The 18,507-nt window shown below is 40.2% G+C and overlaps 2 protein-coding genes across 4 annotated transcripts; one reads left to right on the plus strand and one right to left on the minus strand.

Moving 5' to 3' along the window:
* Positions 1–957: 957 nt before the first annotated feature.
* srpk1a (SRSF protein kinase 1a) lies at positions 958–13,181 on the plus strand. Of its 3 annotated transcripts, none has more exons than XM_051425235.1 (16): positions 958–1,064; positions 1,750–1,804; positions 4,906–5,033; positions 5,253–5,361; positions 5,509–5,596; positions 5,911–5,998; positions 6,436–6,542; positions 6,971–7,136; positions 7,270–7,295; positions 7,432–7,657; positions 7,808–8,197; positions 8,398–8,498; positions 8,772–8,879; positions 9,049–9,118; positions 10,194–10,286; positions 11,784–13,181. In XM_051425235.1, exons 1-16 carry the CDS (start codon positions 1,052–1,054, stop codon positions 11,966–11,968), a joined length of 1,953 nt encoding a protein of 650 aa, XP_051281195.1. In that variant the 5' UTR covers positions 958–1,051; the 3' UTR covers positions 11,969–13,181. The 3 variants fall into 3 exon arrangements, with proteins under 3 accessions (XP_051281195.1, XP_051281196.1, XP_051281197.1); XM_051425236.1 differs by lacking the exon at positions 10,194–10,286 and adding an exon at positions 11,415–11,507; XM_051425237.1 differs by lacking the exons at positions 10,194–10,286; positions 11,784–13,181 and adding an exon at positions 11,415–11,777.
* A 13-nt stretch (positions 13,182–13,194) lies between these two features.
* lhfpl5b (LHFPL tetraspan subfamily member 5b) lies at positions 13,195–17,452 on the minus strand. The gene is made up of 3 exons (XM_051425238.1): positions 16,222–17,452; positions 13,731–13,967; positions 13,195–13,450 (listed from the first exon to the last, which is right to left on the minus strand). The coding sequence occupies exons 1-3, from the start codon at positions 16,628–16,630 to the stop codon at positions 13,440–13,442; spliced, it is 657 nt and encodes a 218-aa protein (XP_051281198.1). The 5' UTR covers positions 16,631–17,452; the 3' UTR covers positions 13,195–13,439.
* Between the last annotated feature and the right edge of the window lie 1,055 nt (positions 17,453–18,507).

The raw sequence follows: 18,507 nt of genomic DNA on the forward strand, positions 1-18,507 counted from the left end.
ACCTGCAAGTTATTTATGTTTCTTGATAATTAATGCATATTTTGACTTTCTCTCAAGGACCTGCAGTGATGACAAGTGCTATATCTGCCATGCTAAAGTGTTCTTAAGCATAAACAGAATCTGCAAAATAGATTTGAAAAACCTGAGATTGGCTGTTCAATCACAAACAGGAAAAAAGGACTTGGTCTTGGAATAAGTAACTACCTTTTAAAGATGTCTTGACTGCACTGTAAATCATCTTTGTGCAGAGGAGGGATGACTGCTGTATTTTTGTCTGTGGTTCAGCAGTACTTTTCAAATGGAAAATCAATGTTGCCTTCATGTCTCTAAAGTGCCACGTTATCAGTTACCAATGTTAAATGCCCATTAACACAAGATGCTGACAAAATAATGCTAAAAGTATATCCTGCCCTGGTTTATGGAACAGAGCTCTGATATCCTCAGGTGATATTAACCTTAAAAAAGATATATTGAGTAAAAACAAAAAGAAATCACAGTTTGTGTTGCGTTTATTAACAGTAAAAGGTCCTTATCAGTACATATTTTAGTCACAACTTTTGTTAACCAAATTTCATGTCATGCATATCAGAAAAACAGGAATATTAGACAATATATCATTATCAGATTTATAGACTGTCAAGTATTAACCACAGATACTACCCCTATAGTGACTTAATCTAGTTGTTCATATGTGTTGTTGTGGCCACAAACCATTTAATCACCTCACTTTCCATCAGGCAGACCATTTGACACTGTGCAACTATTTGCCAGTGTTACTTTAAGTCAACATACTGTGGCCATTCTCATACAGTTAAAGTTAATAAAAGGTTAACAAATGAGTTACACATAAAACACTTCTTTACAACTGCCTCTGTTGCCCTGCAGCTCCAGTGTAGTAAAATGATAAAAAAAAAAATAAAAAAAAGGTTTGATGCTCAGGTGGAGACATCACTGGGGAAGCTCCCCTTGAGCAAAAACGAACCACTGCGCATGCGTGGAACATTCGATCACTGGTGGTGTAGCTAACGGCTAAGCTACGAATCCAGCCAACATGGAGAGAAAAGGTAAATCTTTACACCGACATGCCGTACACTGTATGAGTAATGTTAGCCCGTGTGTGTGTTGACACTGCACTGTGTGTTTCCTCCGCGGTCACAAATGTGAAGTTTAGCCGAGCTGCATACGTTCAGACTGTGGTTTAATTGAACGCGTCTGTCACGCACTGTTGAGCTACGTTAGCTCTCTAGACATTAGCTTTAGCTTCAATGGGACATGTCAGGATTATCTAGCTAGCTGCGTTTCTAGCTCTTTCCATTTTACCTACAGCTTAAAACACCCACTACATAAACATGAGCTAGTTGCTGTGTTAACCGAGCAGCTAGCCCCCCGTGTGTGTATGTGTGTGTTAAAATAATTGACTGTCGTTGGTGTTTTTAGAGGAACGGTTACCAAGGTGGATAGCTTAGTGATGTAATTTAACGTTAGATGGCTTCCAGTATCGCACTGGGAGACTGACAGACCGACAGACCGACAGATGCACTGCAACTGTGATTTAGATATCTATAGTTCATGTGACATAATACACTGCATAATGACCGAGTTCCTGAGCTGTAGGGCGAGGTAATAGTTGAATCCTTTGCCTCAGACAGTGTCATCAATTATTATTATTTTTTGTCTTGAGTGTCAGCTAGACAACAAACGGCACCCAGACAATGGCAAAATAATTGCTCACTGGTTTTCTTCTGACAGTTCTGGCACTTCAGGCGAGGAAGAAGAGGGCGAAAGCGAAGAAGACCAACAAAAAGTGAGTTGTTTTTTTTAAAACCACCCTCAAAGCTCGTCGTCTCCTCATGTTGTACACGGCACCCCCTTTTAAGCATGCATCTTGTCAGTTTTCGAGGTGGTTGTTTTGTTGCAGTCTTGACACATTTGCAGCCTGGACATTGGTGCAGACATGTGAGAATGACACAGGGTCCTTGAATGCATGCTTGCACACGTTTATTTTGGTCTGTGCGTGATCCAACGATAAGGCAGTGCAAGACTGATATGAACACATGTCAAAATAATGCACTCTGGGTTGATTTCCATAGCTTTCCATGTTTGCACGGGTTCAAGTAAGGGCAGCAGCATTATTTATTTGGACAGTTATTTAAATGGGATGTAAGTTGTAAGCCATCCGTATAGAATGTGCAGCATGCAGTGCCTTAAATAAACTACTCCGTGGCTACGTCCTACTATCATAATAATTTATGAATGATTGCATTAAGATAATGCAACATTTAGGGCTCAAAATAGACCACTCAAGGGTTGATTTCCAATACTGATTGTTTTTGTGTACCTAACAATCTACTAATCATGCCATCAGTGGCATCCTCCAGTGTGTTACATAACAGCCTGTGCTATATTTAAAAACCAGAGAATGAAGAAGCCCACATCAGCCCACCGAAGCATGGTGTTTCACTGAAAACAGTATTATTGCCGATACTTGCCTCTCCTGACCGTGCTATCTTCATGGCTGAAACTGGCATGTCCATTATGCATAAGAATCATATGATACTAAGAAACTAAAAATAACTTAAAACAGTACCGTTGCATGCCACAGTCATCCCTGCATGCTGAGCACCATATGTATGGAAGAGCGATGACGCTCTCAGTCAATTTGAGGACATAACAAAGTGTAAGATCTATTGCTCTGAATCAGGTGTCAGGATCAGTTCAGTGAAACCCCTCAGCCACCAGAACAACTTAGGTATTAAATACACAGTTGCCTTCACACCTATTGTGACGAGCACCCACTCAAAATTAAAGCAGCCATGTTTTATTTATCTTTTTCATGAAAAGATGGCTAATTGGAGTTGTGTCTGGCTCCACATTTAAGTAATGGTATTCCTTTTGTTCATCCCTGTCTTTATTCTTCGTTAGTGAATTAAGAGCTGTGACTGAGTATGAGACTTGAGATGATAAATTATTATTTAACCAATTATGATACAAATGTGTTATTAATGAGAATAATTACACATTTCACTAATGCAAGAGTGCATGTCAAATGGAAAAACGTCATTAGAAAGTCAAAATCTCATGAAAATTATTCTGTAATTAATTTTAGCTGTCATTTGTGCACAAACATGCAGTAAAGCCTCTCTGTTTCAAACAACCGTGTCAGACATGAATAAGTAGGTTGCAGATTATGTGGAAAGCAGCAGCCCATTTGTGAGACACTACAGACCAGTTTAGGAATTTATTTGAATGTGATCTCTGCTCTCTTGGCTCTTATGGTGATGAGCAGCCTTAATCTCCTCTGTGGAGGAAGTAACATCAGGCTGTTTGGCTTTTAAGTTATTATTAGGAGCTGAACTGTTGGCAAACACAGATTATAGGATGTTACACATATATAAACGGCCAATAAAATCAAAAATCAAAAAAATTAATTCAAAAATCTCTAAAATGCTTAGTCAATTATTAATTTCACATTTTATGACTAAATTAACCAAACCTCAAATGAGAGATCAATCCCATTGAGCTACATTCTGCTCATAAAGCTGATATATCCCTGTATGAAGGGCATTGTATATTCAAAATGTACACTTACCCTGGCCTTACTGTTGTTCAGTGGTGCATGATGGTTTGATAAAGCTGCAATTACAGTCAAAACACCAGGGATTGTACTTTGTGTCTTACATCTGACAACCTCACATAATAACAAAATAATTGAGCTTTGTCATTGTGGGACATAAGTGGCACACTGGCTTGTTCCCTAATGTTTTTCTTAATGATCATGCGTACATGTTTTCTTCTTTAACGCAGTTGCAGTTTTCTTGTCCCTGATCCTTGTTATTAATTGCAGAGTATATACCAATATCAAGTACTGATGTCTGGATTCAGCAGTGTCTTTTCCTAAATGATACAGTGGCACAGTGCAAACTCAACCCAAAATAGGACTGTGGTTAAACTAGTAAAGCCATTCTTGTTCAGACAGATGTTGACATTGCCAGCGCAAATTTATTTAAATGTTTCCTTTTGTATTGTGTTCATAAAGTGTGATATCTGTAGGAGGAGTATCAGTGTGGATCTGTTGTGGCAGGAAGGTTTGGACAAGATCTTGACAGCCTCTCTTTGTCAACTGCATGAACAAAATCTAGAAGTTCAAATGCAGTTTGAATCATCAGCAGATCTTTGTAGGCGTGGTCCACCTGACAAATGTTTTTATAACTTAAGGTGTATTTGCTTACATTGCTCTCTTGGAGCTTCTGTCAATGTGTAAGCTGCTGTTGATTTGTTTATAGAAGATAGAGATTAATTAAAAATAGGCTTTATTGTATATATATTATTATATTTTTAACAAGTTTAGCTCTGGATATCCCCACTATGTGTCTGAGCTAATGTAGTTCAAAATCATTCAAATTTCAACATTCTCCATGGTGATTAATATTCATTTAAATTAAATGTTTGGCTTAAATTAAGTGTCAAACCAAGACACATGTTAGCAGTTACACCAAAGCTCACAATGTAATTCCCAGTTGACATGATTCAAACTAACAACCCACCACAGGTTTACAGGGCTGGTGTCTGGCCAGTGTAGCTGTCTTGTGAGAATAATTCCAACTGCTGCTCTATTGTTTTGTCTTGGGAGCAGTTACCTGTAATACATTAAGCAGGATTTGGGTGTGGTTAAATGTATGAGGTGGTTAATGATGATGTTCACCAACTCTGCAGGAAAAGTAGAACATTTCTATTTTCTATCTTGTGAAACATTTGTCAAATAGGAACATTTCAATAATTAAAAGGCAGATTATTGGTAAGAGGTGCTGTGAAACTTAATATTCAAAGGACGAAAAAAAATATGTCTTTGGGACTTTGTTCATAATGAAGTCTATGCTGGTTGGTGTGCATGTGTCTGTCCATCAGGCAGCCAGTCAATCCCAGAGCTCGACAGCCGCCCCAGCTAGAAGCGTCGCCCCAGGAACCCGAGGAACCTGAGGAGATTCTCGGCTCTGATGATGAGGAGCAGGAGGACCCTAATGACTACTGCAAAGGTATGTGCTTAGTATGTTTACATGCACACTATAACCTAGTTTTTGTGAATAACCAGATTAAAAAAAATAAGCGTATATATGGTTGGCAGTAAATAAATTTCCCAAATAACTGAATTATTCCAATTAATTTAACAGTTAATTGCTTTAGTTAGATTATAATCTATAATGGCCGACCGGTTGTTGATCTATCTAATCAAGATGTATTTTCTTCTCATCTAGGTGGCTACCACCATGTGAAAGTAGGAGACCTTTACAATGGAAAATACCATGTAATCCGGAAACTGGGCTGGGGACACTTCTCCACCGTGTGGCTCGCCTGGGACATTCAGTATGAGAAACTCTTTACTGCATATTCTTACTGCACTGTTTTGTTTTTGAGGCCTGAAGTTGGATTCAGTACCAACTGTGAGTCTGTTGTAGTAGGACCTTGTATGGTGCTTTCCCTTAGAGAACGTTACTTGCTCTGTGGTTGCAGGGTGAAAAGGTTTGTTGCAATGAAGGTGGTGAAGAGTGCGGAGCACTACACAGAGACAGCAGTGGATGAGATCAAACTCCTCAGATCTGTAAGTAGCTGAGTTAATTGCACACAGTAGGTTCTGTGTGTTGGAAACGCAGTAAATGTACACAAATATGTGCTGCTGATATAGTGCCAACAAGGACAAGATGACCTTGCTTATAGTGCAAACCATGACAGACTTTACACAGTGACTGACTACACATAGACAATTTGCATGCATTGTGTGACGTTGAGCATATTAGGAATGTGTGTTGCTGAATGTTTATAGACATGTATACAAATAGTGTATTGGTCCAGTCTAATATTCTAAATTGTCTAAAATCTGATTAAATTGCGTTCTTCCTTTTCTTTGTCCCTTAGGTAAGAAACTCAGACCCCAATGATCCCAACCGGGAGATGGTGGTCCAGCTGCTAGACGACTTCAAGATCTCTGGAGTTAATGGAACTCGTATCCTTTACAGCCAAATATTGCTAATACTGGTCTTTTTTATGCTTTGATCATTTAATTGCTTCCTAACTGGAAATACTGAAGGTCTTTCTTTCCCCTGGTGTCAAAGTTAGCTGGAAAGCAGGATGTAAGTAGCAAAGTAAACAACAGGTGATCGGTGTACTGAATGGAAGCTTTTTGTGTCCACCTACCACAACACTTTGGCTGAGTAAGATCTCCTGAATGCCACAGGGATTGCTGTAGCTGTAATATGAGACTCGCTAACAACACTGTAGTGTTTGCACTCCTATGACCTGCCCTCTTTTCAGTATACATAAGGCTACCCTCATGTAGGTGGATGACTGCAGGACTTCAGCATGTTTAGTAAATGTTTTCTACCAATTGGTTTTCAGTTCGGCTTCAATTGTACTGTTTATCTTAACTGCTGTGATCTTCAGATGTCTGCATGGTGTTTGAGGTGTTGGGGCATCACTTATTAAAGTGGATAATAAAGTCCAATTACCAAGGGCTGCCCCTGCCATGTGTGAAGAGCATAGTAAGACAGGTAACATAAGACCCTCGGTGTCCTGCCTTTTGTTTGCTGGTGACTCCTGATGAAGGTTCAGTTGTAGCTTCTATTAGTTTACAAGTGCCAGGTAGCCTCCAGGCTGTGTGGCAGGTGGAAACAAGTCAGGGCAGAGCTTTTGTAGTGATTCAACATATGAACAGTAAGTTAGAAAAACATGCCTCTTAACATGACAGGCTGAGTGAGGAAAAATGTAAAGATATCTTTACTAAAAATAACAAATAAATTAACAAATTAAAAAATTTCTGTTCCTATGAGACGTATGTGTGTCAGCCTTTTATTCCATATATTTTAAATGTGTAGGAAAAATAAAACATGGAGAAAAGGATATTGAAATATTAAAAAAGGTGTGTTTCACTTCCATTAAAATACACAGTGAAATCATTCTCCATTCATTAATTTCCCAGGTACTCCAAGGCTTGGACTACCTACACACAAAGTGTCAGATCATCCACACAGACATCAAGCCAGAGAATATCCTGATGAGTGTTGATGAGCCTTATGTCCGGAAGCTCGCAGCTGAAGCCACTGAGTGGCAGAGGGCGGGGGCGCCTCCCCCCTCTGGTTCAGCAAGTATGAGAGACACACACACACGCACACACACACACACACACACACACACACACACACACACACACACTATCATATGTACATCCATGAGCACAATTTGGTAACAGTTTGTACTCATCTTATAATCTCTTTTCAGTAAGCACAGCGCCTGCTCCAAAACAGGTACAAACCTTCATAATTTACTTTTTGCATCAGCATCACCACATTTTCAGTATGACACACATTTAAAGTAGTCCCACAAATATTCAACTATCCATCTATTATTATCTATTCTTCTTCTCCTGCTCATCTCCGGCAGACAGTAAAAATGTCCAAGAACAAGAAGAAGAAGTTAAAAAAGAAGCAGAAGCGCCAGGCGGAGCTGCTGGAAAAGTGCATCCTGGACCTGGAGGAGATGGAAAAGACCACAGAGACACGAGAGGAGGAAGATGATGAAGACGAGGACCCACAGTCTCCAAAGGGACGGGCCTGTGCTCCTCTCAGACAGGTGTCTCTTTTGGAGCTAGGAAACGAGGAAACAGGGGGTAAGAACCCAACGTCACAGGAGTCAGTTGTGCTTCTTACATTTCTAATGACGTTGGTTAAAGTTCTGTCACGGTTGTAAGGCTGTGATAAAATCCCTGGTGTGACTCATTTGAAAATAATTGTCATCTGTCTTTTTCTGACACTTTCAGAAAGCAGTGTGAATGCAGATCTTATAAGGGTGGGACCAGAAGGGCTGTTAGAGGTGAACTGCAATGGCCATGTGGACGTAGACCAGAGGCAATCCCAGTGGAGAGACGAAGACCAACACAACGGCAACGCAGAGCCCACAGAGAAATGTGCCAGTCAGAAGGAGCGATGCAAGGAGTCCCCAGTTCACCCTGTCTGCAACGGTTTGGACTCTGCAGATGTCAAGGAGCTGGATGTTGAGACTGAAGGCAGGGTTGCTCACAGCAGTGGAGTCCCTGAGAGACACCTTCCTACTGGGCCGGAGGAGGAAGAACTGGAGCAAAGCATTTTGCGGGAGGAGGGGGAGGATGGATCTGACTGTCAATATACAACTGAGGAAAGCCTGAGAAATGGTCAGTCAGCCAAAACCAGTGCAATCAGTACTAACTGCAAAGAGGTTTTGTGGGAGCTGTTTGCTCTGGCTGGGCTGCTTTAGAAGTTTAATAAAGGCTCAGCAATGTGGACTTAAAATATTGATCATTAGGCTCTTCTTTTAGTAGATGTTTAGTCCATCCATAAGTTTCTCTCTCTTTCTCTCTCTGCTCTGATGTAGGCAAGCTCACAGCAGGATCCCTGCTAGTTAACCCCCTTGAGCCAGTCAATGCGGACCAGATCAAGGTCAAGATTGCAGACTTGGGAAATGCCTGCTGGGTGGTGAGTAGGCTACTAATGACCTGAGGGATTTCCTGATTAGGGATGAAGCCGAGGGACACATCCAGTGTCATCTAGCTACCAAAATAGAAATACTTTAATCTTTCAGCGCTTTGTTTAATTTTTTTGTATTGATCTAAATTTTAAGATGGAATTAACACACATTTATAATTACTGAATGTACTACTTCTGTCATAACAGGACACAATATGTATGCTCTGTTACTTGTGGAATTGTTTTAGTATTTAATTCTCCTACTCCATCTCCCTCTCTCAGCACAAGCACTTTACAGAAGACATCCAAACACGGCAGTACCGGTCCTTAGAGGTGCTCATTGGTTCTGGATACAGCACACCAGCTGATATATGGAGCACAGCCTGCATGGTGAGAGATTGCATTGTCAATCAACTATAGCACAACCTAAGAAAAAAATCCTAGTCCATTCGCCCTTTAAAAGTCGCACTATCAGAGTATAGCAAGTGGTGGGAGAGAGCAAATGTGTTCCTTCACACTGTTTTTTCCTGTGTTTATGATGATTGTGTTGTCTCTGCAGGCATTTGAGCTTGCCACAGGGGACTACTTGTTTGAACCACATTCTGGTGAAGATTATTCCAGGGATGAAGGTACTGCTAGGACTTCCTCTTCCTGTTCATTCACTGTTTATTTATTTACGTATTTTTGAAGTGTATGCTACACTGGTAAGTTTAATTTAAGTTTTGATATTGGTGGTAATTTAACAGTTCTTGCTACTGTGAAAAGCTTCATGATTTTTTTCTTAGATTTCATAAATTGGCCCTTATTGGTGTTTTTATTGCCACTGTGAATTTAAAATATACATTTCACAGTAAGCATGGCAAGTTGTGACCTTCACTTCAAATTATTGTGTAGTTTAATAATTTGCAGTGCACTTTGCTTAAGTTTTCACAATGTTAACACTTAAATGAGGTACTCCATTACAGTGATCTCAAAGGATCTCAAATTTAGAATAAATGTAGTTGTGAATCATGTGATGATGAGTACCAACATTCCTGTGTTTATTTCCTCTCTAACACCTCAAACCACATTTTTGCCGTACTGGAGACGGGGCCACTTCTCATTTCCTAGCTCATCTCTCTCTTCATCTCCTCCACACTCACTGTCCATATCTACTTGTTCTCATGCTTATGCATTCTTTATGTGCCTGTCGGCTTGCTGCTTAGCTTGAGGTTTCTGTACTGACTTGATTCTGTAGCAGCATGTCAGGTATGTGCTAAGAATCAGCCTTCAGTTTATTGGCACATGCCCCGCAGCTGTGAACCTGCTTTTTCACCTAAAGTACACGAACTTGTGAGGCTGTTGCTTAATATTCTTCCACATCTTTCTCTGCTGTGTGACTGCCCTTTAATTTATAATTATTTACTAATCACTCATCCTGTATCACAATCAGCTGTGCTTGTCTGATCTGATTCAATATTCATGGTTTGTTTATATATATGAAAGTGAATGGCCTACATGTGTTGAAATGTTTTTAATAGCTTTTGATATGAAGAAATAATATAGGCTGCCCATATGTGCTTCTTGTCATACAAGGCTGTCATCACCCATTGGTCCTAATACATTGTTCCACATGCCATCTCTCTCCCATCCCCTCCTCTCTCAAAACTGATACCCTCCAACTCTCTATCTTCCTTTTTCTCCTCTGATGTCCCTCATTTCCAGACCATCTTGCTCTCATGATTGAGTTGCTTGGTAAAATCCCTCGTCACTATGCTCTGAGTGGGAAATACTCACAGGAATACTTCACCAAGAGAGGTACGCCACCCCTCTGTCTGTGGCCCGCTCTGGGAATGGTGGATGGCAGGTGAGGGGGGCAAGGTTCCTGCCAGCACATTCAGATGTGCCAGGGTTGCTGGTGTGTGCAGACCGGTGGGCAAAGTAATGAATACAGACAAATAAAAGTATGTTTCTTTGAACAGAGCCATCAGACATTGATTCAAGCTTCAGTAGTTCTGCCAAAGATTCCCTGGCAGAGGAACATTCAGTACCTCCTTAGATGTAGCCAGAGGACTTAGCTGTACACTTGATACTGTATTGATCCCTGTAGGGGAAATTCTTCCAACTTTTTCCCCCGTTGTGGAGTGAAGAGCTTAAGGTCAACCACAGCAGTCATCTGATTTTAAATAATATTTTAAAATCATACTATGTACTACATTATTCAAATTAGAAGATCAGCAACCACCGAAAAATTGTTTCTGTCAATTACAGGCCTGAAGTGTATGAGATTTGAGTTTCACACTATGAAAAGTGTTAATAAGCAAGTACAACAATGTGATAATTATGAAAGAGCCTTGAGAAGATCTCCTCCTTAAGGGATCCCTGGCCTGAAATAGTTTGAGAACCTTTATGCTGGAGCTAGTAGATATTCAGTGGCAAGAGCACTTCTGCAGAGCAGATGCCTGCCTGTTTGGGGGCCTGAACCTGAATTCAGAACCTCCTATATTTACACCCAAGAATGTTTCTGTAATAATGAGGATGAAGCTGTTGTATAAAGGGCTCCAACAGATAGTAGGTGTTTATATAGATGTGTAGATTTAAATAAATGTATACACCACAGATCTGAGTCTAAGATACATTTGATACCTTTCACTGTAGATATCCAAATTTAATTAAACACTACTATAACGTAATGTGAGCTGGTAAACGTTTAGGAACCTTACAGCTCTTAATGTCTGATGGTCATGTTTGATGTAACTGTAGGTCTGTGCCCCCAAACTCCGCAACAATCTGATCCAAGTGTGTGTGCTGTCAGCCTGACCCACGACTTCCTCAAAGCCTCCACCCACACACCCAGAGTGGGCCTGTGACTGGGACACTGTCTGACCAATCTGTTGTTTGTCTGGTCTGTCTTTCCCTCTCCTCATGCAATCGTCTGCCACGTAGACCATATAGCGCTGATTATTGAGCTGCTGGGCAGTATCCCACGCAAACTCATAATGGCCGGCAAATATTCCAAGGATTTTTTCACCAAGAAAGGTAAAAGCGTCGGTGTCATAACAGAATAAGAGAGCCTTCACTATTTTCACACATCTTCACACACGTTTTATTGTTAAAACATGTCTAACTTTACATATTACTACACAAAGATGTCTGTTGTGGAATGCTTTGTTAATAAACTAAAACATTTATTTGAATATGTTTGCATAGACCCAACTACCTCGTCGTAATGAATTCACTTGCTCTATTCCTGCCTGTCTCTGTGACACAGCACTGTCTGTGTGGCTCACTGTCTGTCTGACTGGTTGTCTGCAGGTGATTTGAAACACATCACCAAGCTGAAGCCGTGGGGCCTGCTGGAGGTGCTGATTGACAAGTACGAGTGGCCCCGTGAAGAAGCCGAGTGCTTCGCTGACTTCCTGATTCCCATGTTGGAGCTGATCCCAGAGAAAAGAGCCACGGCCGCAGAGTGCTTGCGCCACCCCTGGCTCGCCCTCTAGTGGAGACCTCCAGCCAGTGCACCTCCCTTCCCTCCCACTCTCTCCAGAGACTGCAACAGATCACTTTCCAGTTTGGGCATATCAGATGAATATTTATTTCTCTTTTTGTTTTCGTCGTTTTGGATTTCTTATGTTCTTGAACTAATGCTTCTGTGTATGTTTGCTTTGTATTTGTTGGTTCTTCTCTCGGTGTGATGACGTCGGGAATCCAGTGGATTATATTACTTTGTGGTCATGTTGGCTCCAACTGCTGTGCTCCGTTCAACCACCCAACTAAGCGAACCTGTTATTGTACTGCTAGTGACTCATCCTTGTTTGTTACACTCCTGCACTAAAACCCAAACAAATCAAGGATATGTAGCCTTTATTGGTCATTTTTGTCCCCTTTAAAAAAAGACTTGCTATCACTTCTTTTCTCGTACATTTTCATTAGTGCTGTGTTGTTTTTTTTTTAAAGAATTATTTTATCTTATATTACACATTTAAGGTATATATTTTGTATTTGTAAAGTAGGCTTAGGAAGTTGCACACTGGGCTGACATTTACACTGACTACGGTTATTGCATTTCTGCAGACAGACTCTAGTTTCTTACTGAGACGTCCACTGTCTGATAATGTAGGTCATATTATTTAGGCATAACAAATCCGTTGTCACTTGGTATTTAGTGTGGTTAGTTAATTATAATAAATGAGATCTTTCATTCTCATGGGAGGCTGGTATTCTCATACACCTATTACAATTCAGGAATATAGTGTTTTTAAAGGTTTCAACCAGACGACACGCGAAGAAGCCCAATTTAAAGGAGAAAAAAAAGGTGGAAATAAACTGTATATATCTGTACCAAAGAGTTTGCCTTTATGTATATTACAGTTATGTACAGTTTTTAACAAATCTTATATCTTAGCTAAAATTATTTAGCTGGGTAGCTGTGTTTTAATAAAGCGTATGGAAGATGTGTTTGAGCTCAGTTGTATGTATGGCCAACTGTTCAATAATGTCACTGTTTTTACCATAACAATGGTGAGATCTGATGTTATGTAATGGTGTCCCAAATTGATCATATCAGAGTAACCTATGTATCTGTTGAGGCCTAGGTAAAAAACTAAATTTACATCAGTGTCAGATTCAAAAACATAGACTTTATGTGAGCTGTCAATTAACAAAACTGTACAACACACCATACAATAAAACAGATGTTCATACAACACAAAATGACTGCGTCAAGCTTGTTTCTCTGAGTTTATTAGGTGTTTGCTATAAAGTACACAAAACTGCATTGCCTGGTTTGTGAAGCAGAAAAGGATTGCTTAATTTTAACCAAGAGTCACTACAACTATAAAACAGCAGAAAACATTAAAAAGGCAAGTGAAGTGAACCGTTTGATGTAAAGTATATCATGACATTTCAGGATGCTTGTTCAATGCCCTGAAAGTATCTGCATCACACACTGCTCTTAGAGGTGTCTGTTCATCATGAGTTACCTGGAAAAGAGGAAAAACAGAATACCTTTATTTAGCTGAGACTTAATTCCATGAGATGATGTTTTGGTAACAACATGTCTTCAAATTATGAGCTTCAAATACATATGTATAGCAACCTGAACTACGAGAGAGTATAAATGAGTGCAAAAAATACAGTCATGTATTATAGAATCCAATTAGAAAACTACAATTTCCTAAAAACTATCCAAAGCTCAGAAACAGACACTAAATGGACCTTGAAGGGGGATTTCAACCTCCACCTGTTTGCATTAACCCTTACCTTCTCCCTCCACCTCGAAGTCATCCGGCAGCAGTTTGTCCTGTCGATTGCCGAGGGTGAAGGACAGTAATGCCAGGAGCAGGGCGTCCAGGATGCTGATGATGGCCAGGATGTAGGCCCAGCGCACCGTGCAGTTCCCCAGGCTGTACTTATCCGTCCTCTGGCCACACATCCTCTTGACCTCTGGAGAGTCCCAGCCGTCCGGGTAGATCATGCAGCCCATCACCATCAACGCAGCTGCGGGGGAAGAAGATCACTGAAATGGTGGAGCCTTGCAATAATTACCTCTGGTGTGCTCTTACTTTGATAAATATTTATTAGGGAGGCTCTTCAGAGCCCCCAGTGCAGGATAGGGTATGATGTACCCCCATAAAGTGCCAAAGGTTTAATTTATTTATGGTGCAGCAGGGCAAAGGATGCTCAGTGGTGCTGTTTGCATGATGTACTGTTATGAAAGTTCTTAATGTTAAATTCTCTCCATCTGGTAAACTTTCCTCTGGGTTTTTGCCAAAGCTACTGAGCAAAATTGTATAAAAATCCGGTATTTGATTCTATGTGCACATTAAGGAATAGCTAAGTTATATACAGTAGTGCAAAGTAAGTAAAAGTAGATTTACTCAAGTCATGTACTTACGTTAAAGTTTGAGGTAACTTGAGTATCTACATTTTATATTACTTTATACTTACTATAAACTATACTCACTATACTAGTCAATAGTTAGATTTAATTTTACATAAAAAACACATGATAGGCTTATACAAGGAAACACACTTTTAAAGATAAAAGATAAAACATTTTTGTTTGTTTTGTCCGTTCTGGGCTACTGTAGACTGTTGTCTCGCCTCATATGTTGAGTTGTTAGCAGTTCAATCAAACAAACATCCTCCTCTAAACTTCTCACATTGTTTCATTTAAATTACTGTTTGAGGCCCAAAGATGTTAAATGATCCATTATTTCACCAAAATGCTCAGATTATAGTCTATGATGACTTTTGACCCCTAGGTTGGAAACCATTGGGCAAAACTGCCTTACTGTATCTAAAGTAGATCAATGAGCTCAACCTTGAGCAGCTTCAGCAGTAAAAAGCTGCTTACACAACAGTTTTAAAACTTGAATGATGTAAAATATGATAATATGTCAATCAATGCACATTTTAATGCAGAATGAGCACTTTTACTTTTGATACTTTGTTTATAATATTTTTATACACTTTCATTTATAGTCTTATATTTTCTATTATATTTTGTGATATTTTATTTTGTGATATCCGGTTGTACCTCCACACCTATGTGCTGTGTTTGAATTTCTCTTAAGGGGGATCAATAAAGGAACATCTTATCTTATCTTATCTTACACAGGCTTTCATCATATGGCTGGTTTCCTTGGTCCTTGGATGACTCGGTGCAAGTTTAGATCAGTTAACAACACAGTAACACCTGCTCATGTTACATGTAACCAATCCACCATCAGAGGTGTCAGAGTCTGGACTGAAACTGGATCCTTTATTGGCTTCCACTGTGAAGAACAACACATCCAGTACAAACACACGCCACGCCTGAAACCAGAAAGGTGAGAAGGCGGCTCATGAAAGGATGAGTTTATCACCAGGGAGAGTTTATAAGAAAAGACACAGGTCTCACTCCTCCAGACCCACTGCTTCATTTCAGAGTTTTGATATTCAGGTGCTTTGGTAAAGATCTTTAAAGTCTTGTGGGAGGTCTCTTTAATGAACAAATACAAAAACTTGGTCTTTAATAATTAGATGCTGGTACCAAAGCAACTATAAGGTTTTAAGGGGTAGATAAGTGGTGGAATCACTTTCCTACTTTGTGTTTCTCCTTGGAAACAAGATTTTCCAAGGTTTTGATCATAACTCATAAAATGAATAGCATTGGTTAAACCCAGTAGACCTGCTGGCGAACAAAGTTATAAAATCAACCACCGTAGTATTTTTAACACATTGTGTCAATATCAATAATCTGAGGATGTTTTATTGCTGTTAAAATAATCACCATTATATGGATTTATCTCCCAGCTTTCACTTAGATATGGGTTTAATATCAGTTCTGGACTACAAAATTAAGTTTTTGACTACTACTACTACTTTTTTTATTATTTATTTTTTTAGACCTAATGCATTTATGTTAATTTCAGTTATGGACAAAGTTATTAGTTTCTCCGGAAATACTCTACGACAAGTAAATGTTATGCATTCAAAAAGTACATACAGTAAGTAAGCATAGTGTCACATTATTATATACATTTTATTATTATTACTGATGCACTGACATATAAGCAGCATTTGAATGCAGCTGGTGGATGTGGAGCTGGTTTTAACTACAGTTACTGCAGTTGTGTACTTCAATCAATGACTATGAATCATATTTTATACACTGAAATAATATGAACACTGACTAGTAACTATAGCTGAAGTGGAGTAAAGAAAAATACAATATTAACCTCTGACATGCCTCCACCCTCCTCCTCACCTGAGGCCAGCTGCATCCACGCACAGATCCTGTAGACGTTGCCGGCGTTGCAGAAGAAGAACAGGCTAAAGCAGACCATGGTGCCCACAATCAGCAGCATGGAGGTCCCCACGAAGAACATGGCGGTCCTGAAGGCCGGTGAGGGGATGGAGGCGAAGTCCAGCACGCTGCCCTTGCAGACGAGCTCCGAGGTGAGCGCGTTGCCGATGCAGTAGTGGAAGAGGCCGAAGTAACCGGCCTGCGGGGTGTTGACGCTGTCCCCGATCCAGTAGGGCTGGATGAAGACCACCATGGTGATGATGACGAAGCAGATGGTGAACACGGCCCACATGACGCCGATGGCTCGAGAGTTTCTCACATAGTTGGTGTGGTAGATTTTAGCAGCCTCCTGGGCTGGAAGCAGATCCATGTTGGCGAGCAGGGGAAGAGCAGCAAGTTCGTGTCGGACAGCTGTTTCTTAAACCTTCATCTTCAGCTCAACAGACATTTTTCTAACAAGCTTCTTTTTTTTTTTTTTTTTTTTTTTTTTTACACTTGATCTAAATGTCTTTAAACTCACCACAAACACACACACACACACACACCCACACACATACACCCGCCTGTTGCAGCTGTGTCTGCTTTGCATTGAAGGAGCAGACTCAGGATTCAGCACCCTGGACAGCACCCTCTCTACTCTCTAATTAATGACGTTGCTCTGACGTCAGAGATTGACACCTGTCTCATCACGAACCGTAAACGCAGGATTGAGAGAAACTAAATACTTTCTGTACTGTAACTGGACTGTTATCCATACAGAGCTTCAGTGTATTGAGTCGACTAATTCTGTTGATGATGAAGAATTTTATTTACCCCATTTATTTTGAACAGGTGAGAATAATCCTCTTTTTATTTGTCATTCTATGAAGTGGTCCTTTAATGGTGACCACTTGTAACTACTCAGTACCACTTATAACCACAGTTAAAACCACAAACTATCTATTTGAAAGCTTTAGATTAGGGCAACTGGTCTTAATTTGGCCTAATCATTTAAAATTGTCTTTTAGGGTTAATAACCAGGTAGATTTATGTTCCTACAATTGCCCATTGTTTAAGGTTGTTGTGTGTGTTTAAAATCCAAATGAAGTGCTGCATTTAAATATCCATATACAGTAGGATGCATATATGTAGAATTTGAAAAACCCTCTACAATTGTAACCAGAAAGTAACCTGTAACCTTTGTGTTGGAAATACAAACAATATTTTACTTTGGGTTGAAACTAATTGGTCACCAAGCAAACAACATACATTTCATATATAAAATGTTTAGGGGTTATTTGTTAGTCAACAGCAGCTGTACTCCCTCTTTAGTCCAATATTTCTAAATGTCACCATGTGATGATATTTAGGGAGCTCCTACCTGACAGTTTGCTAGCTTTATGGTGGATAAATAAGAAGCTTAAAATACAGGTTTGCTGATATCAAATTCAATATTGTTCCAGGAGAGTCTATTTATTAGAATACTGCTTATCTGTAAATGTACTGCCAGTGACAGGAACACAATAAGGGAGTTATTTTGATAAATTAAAGAAAAGCTCAGATAGATTATGGCTTTTGATTGTTGTTGCTTAGGGTGTTGGGAGTACAGCTGCATCACAGTGCACTGAACAACAGTGAAGTCTGCAGTGTCTTCGAAATGGCACAGATGTGAAGAACCTAACACTAAACACACGTGGGCAGCTTCAAATCACACAGCACACTCGTGTTTGCCAAAACCAGCTGGTCGCTGATGCTTGATAACAAAACAGAGATCTATTTAACGCTGGCGAGTCCAGCTTTTTCTCCTCTCTCTCGCTCTCTCTCTCTGTCAGTCCTGTTTTGGGCTGATAAGTTGCCATATTCAATGCCAGAATTTTTTATTTATCAGTCTAAATTACTGGTCTGTTTACACTTAACAGTTGCAGTTAAACCACAACAACACATATGGTTTCTCTCCTTCAACACGCTTTCTATTTCTTTGCCATATTCAGTTTGGCATGACAAATATGGCTCGAGGCTGACAGAGGCAGCCGGACAGAGCACGCCACCATCTGTACCCTTCACTCTCCAGTCAGTGTTCATAACAAGGAGCCGGAGGGCCTCCTACATGACACTGTGCCATGTGTAGAGAAAAATATTCGGGGATGAGCGGTTGTCCCGCGTCCCCAGGGGGATCCCTGATGGCTCCCTGCAGCTCAGGAGGGACAGAGCTGCTGGTGGGGGGTGGCAGAGAGGAAAACACCAGCTCTGCCTGAAAGACAGGAGAGC

This window comes from Dicentrarchus labrax, unplaced genomic scaffold (genome assembly GCF_905237075.1).
Source record: "Dicentrarchus labrax unplaced genomic scaffold, dlabrax2021, whole genome shotgun sequence".
Classification (NCBI taxonomy): domain Eukaryota; kingdom Metazoa; phylum Chordata; class Actinopteri; family Moronidae; genus Dicentrarchus; species Dicentrarchus labrax.

Coding starts and splice junctions, on each gene's coding strand:
- lhfpl5b (XM_051425238.1), bottom strand. CDS start 16,630: ATGGATCTGCTTCCAGCCCAGGAGGCTGCTAAAATCTACCACACCAAC. Junction 13,968..16,221: donor GTGGATGCAGCTGGCCTCAG/GTGAGGAGGAGG, acceptor CTTCCCCCGCAG/CTGCGTTGATGGTGATGGGC.
- srpk1a (XM_051425235.1), top strand. Junction 6,543..6,970: donor TGAAGAGCATAGTAAGACAG/GTAACATAAGAC, acceptor TTAATTTCCCAG/GTACTCCAAGGCTTGGACTA. Junction 7,658..7,807: donor AGGAAACGAGGAAACAGGGG/GTAAGAACCCAA, acceptor TGACACTTTCAG/AAAGCAGTGTGAATGCAGAT.